Here is a 7,636-nt window from a genome sequence, read left to right as displayed (position 1 = left end):
CTCGTCTCTCGCCCCCCCCTCTCGTCTCTCGCTCCCCCCCCTCTCTCGTCTCTCGCTCCCTCCCCTCGCTCGTCCCCTCCCCCTCTCGTCCCCTCCCCCTCTCGTCTCTCGCTGCCCCCCCTCTCTCGTCTCTCGCTCCCTCCCCTCTCTCGTCTCTCGCTCCCTCCCCTCTCTCGTCTCTCGCTCCCTCCCCTCTCTCGTCTCTCGCTCCCTCCCCTCTCTCGTCTCTCGCTCCCTCCCCTCTCTCGTCTCTCGCTCCCTCCCCTCTCTCGTCTCTCGCTCCCTCTCTCGTCTCTCGCTCCCTCCCCTCTCTCGCTCCCTCTCCTCTCTCGTCTCTCGCTCGCCCCCCCTCTCTCGTCTCTCGCTCCCCCCTCTCTCGTCTCTCGCTCGCCCCCCCTCTCTCGTCTCTCGCTCCCCCCTCTCTCGTCTCTCGCTCCCCCCCCCTCTCGTCTCTCGCTCCCCCCCTTTCTTGTCTCTCGCTCCCCCGTCTCTCGCTCCCCCCCTCTCACATCTCTCGCTCCCCCCTCCTCTCACCTCTCTCGCTCCCCCCTCCTCTCCTCTCTCTCAGACTCTCCCCAGGAAGGTGGAGCCTAGCGACGACCCGGAGATTGATTCCGAGTACGACCTGACGCATCTGGAAACCTTTGGATCCTCGGAAAATCCCGCGAAGGTCTCCAAGTCCGAAGGCTCGAGGAAGTCCATGCTGGACGGGGCGACGATAGAGAAGCGGGTCATCGGCACCACCAACTCTGACAAGAGAGACGCTAAGGAGGTGGAGACATCCAGGCCCACCCCGGGCTGTAGCAAGATGGATCCGCCCACCCGCGCAGCTCGGTTGCTGTGGTCTGACACGGACGACACATCATCGTTCGAAGGCTTCGAATCCGACGAGATCAAAGACTCGGACGTGGGCAAGGAGAGCAGCGAGGACGGGACACGCACGGCCTCCGATAACGAGAACAAGACGGAGCTGAACTCCGTCTCCGAAGCGGAGAGACTCCCCAAGGGCGCCAGAGCCATGAGCACCAAACGTCCTCACACCGCGCCCCACTACGAGAGCGATTCGGACGAAGACCGGCTCGTCATCGACGTGGAATGTAAGAGCCACAAGCCGTGCAGTGACGCCGTCGCCCCGTTGCCTGGCGCTCTCCCGTCTCCGACACGCACGCGGGAACCGTCCAGCTGTCGAGCGCGCCGCGCGCCCGGGCAGCCCCCAAAGAAGATCTCCAGGGAGTTTGACCCGGTGGGTGCGATCCTGAAGATGCAGGCGCAGCTCCTAAAACCCGGGGCAAAGAAGGTGCAAGAGCAGAGCGTGGCATCCCCCGAGAGAACTGGCCTCGCGTCGCAAATCCTTACATCACCACCGTTCAAGCCTTCCCCCAGCCCGGATCCGGCTCAGGGCGTCCCAAGGGAGATGGAGTCTTCTGTCCCACCTCACACCAGAGCCAAACAATGTAAGTGTTACTATCCCTAACTCGGCGGGTCCCAGCCTTATTTACACTGTGCCCCCACCTTGCTGGAAAATCTTTGTTCCCCGAACCCCTCATTAATCAATCTTATCGCCGACTCGGCAGACAGTCGCTCACACGGTGACCGATCCCAGGCAGTATGGTGTCCTGACTTCGTGGGGGGAACACGCTTAATAATCCCCCAACCTGCCCCTCAGTGTGTGCAGGCAGCATGGGGGGTATAGCTGTCACTCACTGCGGGGGCTTCCAAAGTCACGCCCCACAATGCCTTGCTGCTGTGGATGCAAAGCATTGTGGGAAGCTAGTGCTGTCAGTAACAGTGGCCCTTGATGACTGGATTCGCGTCCCCACCCCCCCCTGCCATATTGGATGTGCATTTTGACTTCTTACTGTGCTGTTGTACTCTGGTTTACCCACCGCAATCTTTCTCTGGTGTAACGCACAATGCATACAACATACAACAAAAATGCCCAAAGCTACTTCCAATGTGACAAAAATACGCAGCGCAATACCTATATATCTCGTGTAAAAAGGGTCATTTAGTTTAACCCTTTGGACAAAGCGTCTTAAGCCTGCTGCCACTTACAAGGCATGACCGAAAGCAGGCACAATGCTCCAGATCCCTCGTTATTTTGTTTTTTAAGTATAAAAATTGGCATTTTGATACAATGTGGCTCGACCCCTCCCTGCCCCCGGCTCGACCCCTCCCTGCCCCCCGGCTCGCTCTCTCTGTCCCCTCTGCCCCCCAGCTCGACCCCTCCCTGCTCCCGGCTCGACCCCTCCCTGCCCCCGGCTCAACCCCTCCCTGCCCCCCGGCTCGCTCTCTCTGTCCCCTCTGCCCCCCGGCTCGACCCCTCCCAGTCCCCGGCTTGACCCCTCCCTGCCCCCGGCTCGCTCTCTCTGTCCCCTCTGCTTCCTCTGCCCCCCCCGGCTCGACCACTCCCTGCCCCTTCTCTGCCCCCGGCTCGCCACCTCCCTGCCCCCCGGCTCGCCACCTCCCTGCCCCCCCCGGCTCGCCACCTCCCTGCCCCCCCCCCCGGCTCGCCACCTCCCTGCCCCTGCCCCCCCGGTTCGCTACCTCCCTGCCCCCCCCGGTTCGCTACCTCCCTGCCCCCCCCCCCGGTTCGCCACCTCCCTGCCCCCCCCCCCCCGGCTCGCCCTCCTCCCTTCCCCCCGGCTCGCCCTCTCCCTGCCCCCCGGCTCGCCACCTCCCTGCCCCCCGGCCCTGTCTCTGTTCTCTCTCTGCCCCCGGCTCGCCCCCTCTCTCTGTTCTCTCTATGCCCCCGGCTCGCTCTCTCTCTTCCCCTGGCTCGCTCTCTCTCTCTGCCCCCGGCTCGCTCTCTCTCTGCCCGCGGCTCGCTCTCTCTCCTCCCCTGGCTCGCTCTTTCTCTCTGCCCCCCGGCTCGCTCTCTCTCTCTGTCCCCGGCTCTCTCTCTCTCTCTCTGTCCCTGGCTCTCTCTCTCTCTGCCCCCGGCTAGCGCTCTCTCTCTGCCCTCGGCTCTCTCTCTCTCTGCCCTTGGCTCTCTCTCTGCCCCCGGCTCTCTCTCTCTCTGCCCCCGGCTCTCTCTCTCTGCCCCCGGCTCGCTCTCTCTCTCTCTGCCCCCGGCTCTCTCTCTCTCTCTCTCTCTGCTCCCGGCTCTCTCTCTCTCTGCCCCCGGCTCTCTCTCTCTCTGCCCCCGGCTCTCTCTCTCTCTCTCTCTCTGCCCCCGGCTCTCTCTCTCTCTCTCTCTCTCTGCTCCCGGCTCTCTCTCTCTCTCTCTCGGCTCTCTCTCTCTCTCTCTCTCTGCCCCCGGCTCTCTCTCTCTCTGCCCCCGGCTCTCTCTCTCTCTGCCCCCGGCTCGCTCTCTCTCTCTCTCTCTCTGCCCCCGGCTCGCTCTCTCTCTCTCTCTCTCTGCCCCCGGCTCGCTCTCTCTCTCTCTCTCTGCCCCCGGCTCGCTCTCTCTCTCTGCCCCCGGCTCGCTCGTTCTTTCTCTCTGCCCCCGTCTCTCTCTCTCTGCCCCGGCTCTCTCTCTCTCTCTGCCCCCGGCTCGCTCTCTCTCTGCCCCCGGCTCTCTCTCTCTCTGCCCCCGGCTCTCTCTCTCTCTCTCTCTCTGCCCCCGGCTCTCTCTCTCTCTCTCTCTCTCTGCTCCCGGCTCTCTCTCTCTCTCTCTCGGCTCTCTCTCTCTCTCTCTCTCTGCCCCCGGCTCTCTCTCTCTCTGCCCCCGGCTCTCTCTCTCTCTGCCCCCGGCTCGCTCTCTCTCTCTCTCTCTGCCCCGGCTCGCTCTCTCTCTCTCTCTGCCCCCGGCTCGCTCTCTCTCTCTGCCCCCGGCTCGCTCGTTCTTTCTCTCTGCCCCCGTCTCTCTCTCTCTGCCCCCGGCTCTCTCTCTCTCTCTGCCCCCGGCTCGCTCTCTCTCTGCCCCCGGCTCGCTCTCTCTCTCTCTGCCCCCGGCTCTCTCTCTCTCTCTGCCCCTGGCTCTCTCTCTGCCCCCGGCTCTCTCTCTCTCTGCCCCCGGCTCTCTCTCTCTCTCTGCCCCCGGCTCTCTCTCTCTCTCTGCCCCCGGCTCGCTCTCTCTCTCTGCCCCCGGCTCGCTCTCTCTCTCTGCCCCCGGCTCGCTCTCTCTCTCTGCCCCCGGCTCTCTCTCTCTGTCCCCGATCCCCGACTCGCTCTCTCTCTGCCCCCGGCTCTCTCTCTCTCTCTGCCCTCGGCTCTCTCTCTCTGCCCCCGGCTCGCTCTCTCTCTCTCTGCCCCCGCTCGCTCTCTCTCTCTCTGCCCCCGGCTCGCTCGCTCACACTCTCTCTCTCTCTCTCTCTCTCTCTCTCTGCCCCCGGCTCGCGCTCTCTCTCTCTCTCTCTGCCCCCGGCTTGCTCTCTCTCTGCCCCCCCCGGCTCTCTCTCTCTGCCCCCGGCTTGCTCTCTATCTGCCCCCCGGCTCTCTCTCTCTCTGCCCCCGGCTCTCTCTCTCTTTCTCTGCCCCCGGCTCGCTCGCGCTCGCTCTATCTCTGCCCCCGGCTCGCTCTCTCTCTCTCTGCCCCCCCGGCTCTCTCTCTCTCTGTCTCTCTCTGCCCCCGGCTCTCTCTCTCTCTGCCCCCGGCTCTCTCTCTCTCTCTCTCTCTCTCTCTCTCTCTCTCTCTGCCTTCGGCTCTCTCTCTCTGCCCCCGGCTCTCTCTCTCTCTCTCTCTCTCTCTCTCTCTCTCTCTCTCTCTCCTCTGCCCCCGGCTCTCTCTTTCTCTCTCTCTGCCCCCGGCTCCCTCTCTCTCTCTCTCTCTCTGCCCCCGGCTCGCGCTCTCTCTCTCTCTCTCTCTGCCCCCGGCTCTCTCTCTCTCTCTCTGCCCCCCGGCTCGCTCTCTCTCTCTCTGCCCCCGGCTCTCTCTCTCTCTCTCTCTGCCCCCCCGCTCGCGCTCTCTCTCTCTCTCTCTCTGCCCCCGGCTCGCTCTCTCTGCCCCCGGCTCTCTCTCTCTCTCTCTCTGCCCCAGGCTCTCTCTCTCTGCCCCCGGCTCGCTCTCTCTCTCTCTCTCTCTGCCCCCGCTCTCTCTCTCTGCCCCCGGCTCGCTCTCTCTCTCTGCCCCCGGCTCGCTCGCTCTCTCTCTCTGCCCCCTCGCTCTCTCTCTCTCTCTGCCCCCGGCTCGCTCTCTCTCTCTCTGCCCCCGGCTCGCTCGCTCGCTCTCTCTCTCTGCCCCCGGCTCGCTCTCTCTCTCTCTCTGCCCCCGACTCGCTCTCTCTCTCTCTGCCCCCGGCTCGCCACCTCCCGGCTCGCCTTTTCTGCTCCCTGGCTCGCCCCCTTCTTGCCCCCGCTCACCCTCTCTGTCCCCGTTTAGCGCTGCTTCCCAGCGAGTTGCTCTCCTGCACGGAAGACGCCACTGAATACGTCGCTCCGCAGGACGGTAACAGCGCGTACAGACTCTTCAGCCTGGGCGACCTTCTCCTCCTGATCCGGAGCAGCGTGCAAAAGGCGCACTCCAAGGTGCGAGCGCAAAAGACGGGCACCCGGCAGGTACGTCGCCCTTTCAGCACCGGGGAGAGTTGCGCGTTTATTCCTAGAATGTCTCTTCCCCCTGTATTAGGGATACACCCCCCTCCTGCGTGTCTCTTCCTCCTGTATTAGGGATACACCCCCTCCTGTATTAGGGATACACCCCCCTCCTGCGTGTCTCTTCCTCCTGTATTAGGGATACACCCCCCTCCTGCGTGTCTATTCCTCCTGTATTAGGGATACAACCCCCTCCTGCGTGTCTCTTCCTCCTGTATTAGGGATACACCCCCCTCCTGCGTGCCTATTCCTCCTGTATTAGGGATACACCCCCCTCCTGCGTGTCTCTTCCTCCTGTATTAGGGATACACCCCCCTCCTGCGTGTCTATTCCTCCTGTATTAGGGATACAACCCCCTCCTGTGTGTCTATTCCTCCTGTATTAGGGATACACCCCCCTCCTGCGTGTCTATTCCTCCTGTATTAGGGATACACTCCCTCCTGCGTGCCTATTCCTCCTGTATTAGGGATACACCCCCTCCTGTATTAGGGATACACCCCCCTCCTGCGTGTCTATTCCTCCTGTATTAGGGATACACCCCCCTCCTGCGTGCCTCTTCCTCCCGTATTAGGGATACACCCCCCTCCTGCGTGCCTATTCCTCCTGTATTAGGGATACACCCCTCTCCTGTGTGTCTATTCCTCCTGTATTAGGGATACACCCCCCTCCTGTGTGCCTATTCCTCCTGTATTAGGGATACACCCCCCTCCTGCATGTCTATTCCTCCTGTATTAGGGATACACCCCCCTCCTGTGTGTCTATTCCTCCTGTATTAGGGATACACCCCCCTCCTGCGTGTCTATTCCTCCTGTATTAGGGATACACCCCCCTCCTGCGTGTCTATTCCTCCTGTATTAGGGATACACCCCCTCCTGCGTGTCTATTCCTCCGGTATTAGGGATACACCCCCCTCCTGCGTGCCTATTCCTCCTGTATTAGGGATACACCCCCTCCTGCGTGTCTCTTCCTCCTGTATTTGGGATACACCCCCCTCCTGTATTAGGGATACACCCCCCTCCTGCGTGTCTCTTCCTCCTGTATTAGGGATACACCCCCCTCCTGCGTGCCTATTCCTCCTGTATTAGGGATACACCCCCCTCCTGCGTGCCTATTCCTCCTGTATTAGGGATACACCCCCCTCCTGCGTGTCTATTCCTCCTGTATTAGGGATACACCCCCCTCCTGCGTGTCTATTCCCCCTGTATTAGAGATACACCCCCGTCCTGCGTGCCTATTCCTCCTGTATTAGGGATACACCCCCCTCCTGCGTGTCTATTCCTCCTGTATTAGGGATACACCCCCCTCCTGCGTGTCTATTCCTCCTGTATTAGGGATACACCCCCCTCCTGCGTGTCTATTCCTCCTGTATTAGGGATACACCCCCCTCCTGCGTGCCTATTCCTCCTGTATTAGGGATACACCCCCTCCTGCGTGCCTATTCCTCCTGTATTAGGGATACACCCCCCTCCTGCGTGCCTATTCCTCCTGTATTAGGGATACACCCCCCTCCTGTGTGTCTATTCCTCCTGTATTAGGGATACACCCCACTCCTGCGTGTCTCTTCCTCCTGTATTAGGGATACACTCCCTCCTGCGTGCCTATTCCTCCTGTATTAGGGATACACCCCCCTCCTGAGTGTCTATTCCCCCTGTATTAGGGATACACCCCCCTCCTGTGTGTCTATTCCTCCTGTATTAGGGATACACCCCACTCCAGCGTGCCTATTCCTCCTGTATTAGGGATACACCCCCCTCCTGAGTGTCTATTCCCCCTGTATTAGGGATACACCCCCCTCCTGTGTGTCTATTCCTCCTGTATTAGGGATACACCCCCCTCCTGCGTGTCTCTTCCTCCTGTATTACGGATACACTCCCTCCTGCGTGCCTATTCCTCCTGTATTAGGGATACCACCCCCCCTCCTGCGTGTCTATTCCCCCTGTATTAGGGATACACCCCCCCTCCTGCGTGTCTATTCCTCCTGTATTAGGGATACACCCCCCTCCTGCGTGTCTCTTCCTCCTGTATTAGGGATACACTCCCTCCTGCGTGCCTATTCCTCCTGTATTAGGGATACACCCCCCTCCTGCGTGCCTATTCCTCCTGTATTAGGGATACACCCCCCTCCTGCGTGCCTATTCCTCCTGTATTAGGGATACACCCC

The 7,636-nt window shown here is 61.7% G+C and overlaps 1 protein-coding gene across 1 annotated transcript in view; it reads left to right on the top strand.

The window, feature by feature from the left end:
- Nucleotides 1-568: 568 nt before the first annotated feature.
- LOC142475685 (little elongation complex subunit 2-like) overlaps nt 569-7,636 on the top strand; it is a gene marked incomplete at its 5' end in the record, with an annotated part of 76,715 nt that continues 69,647 nt past the window's right edge. Inside the window, 2 exons of the mRNA XM_075581457.1 lie at nt 569-1,454; nt 5,264-5,439. Of these exons, the coding sequence (XP_075437572.1) occupies nt 569-1,454; nt 5,264-5,439 (1,062 nt within the window). The remainder of the gene's footprint in view (nt 1,455-5,263; nt 5,440-7,636) is intronic.

This window comes from Ascaphus truei, unplaced genomic scaffold, assembly GCF_040206685.1.
Source record: "Ascaphus truei isolate aAscTru1 unplaced genomic scaffold, aAscTru1.hap1 HAP1_SCAFFOLD_1330, whole genome shotgun sequence".
Taxonomy (NCBI): domain Eukaryota; kingdom Metazoa; phylum Chordata; class Amphibia; order Anura; family Ascaphidae; genus Ascaphus; species Ascaphus truei.
Note: the sequence above shows the minus strand (reverse complement) of the source record. Positions and strands in the feature narration are given on the sequence as shown.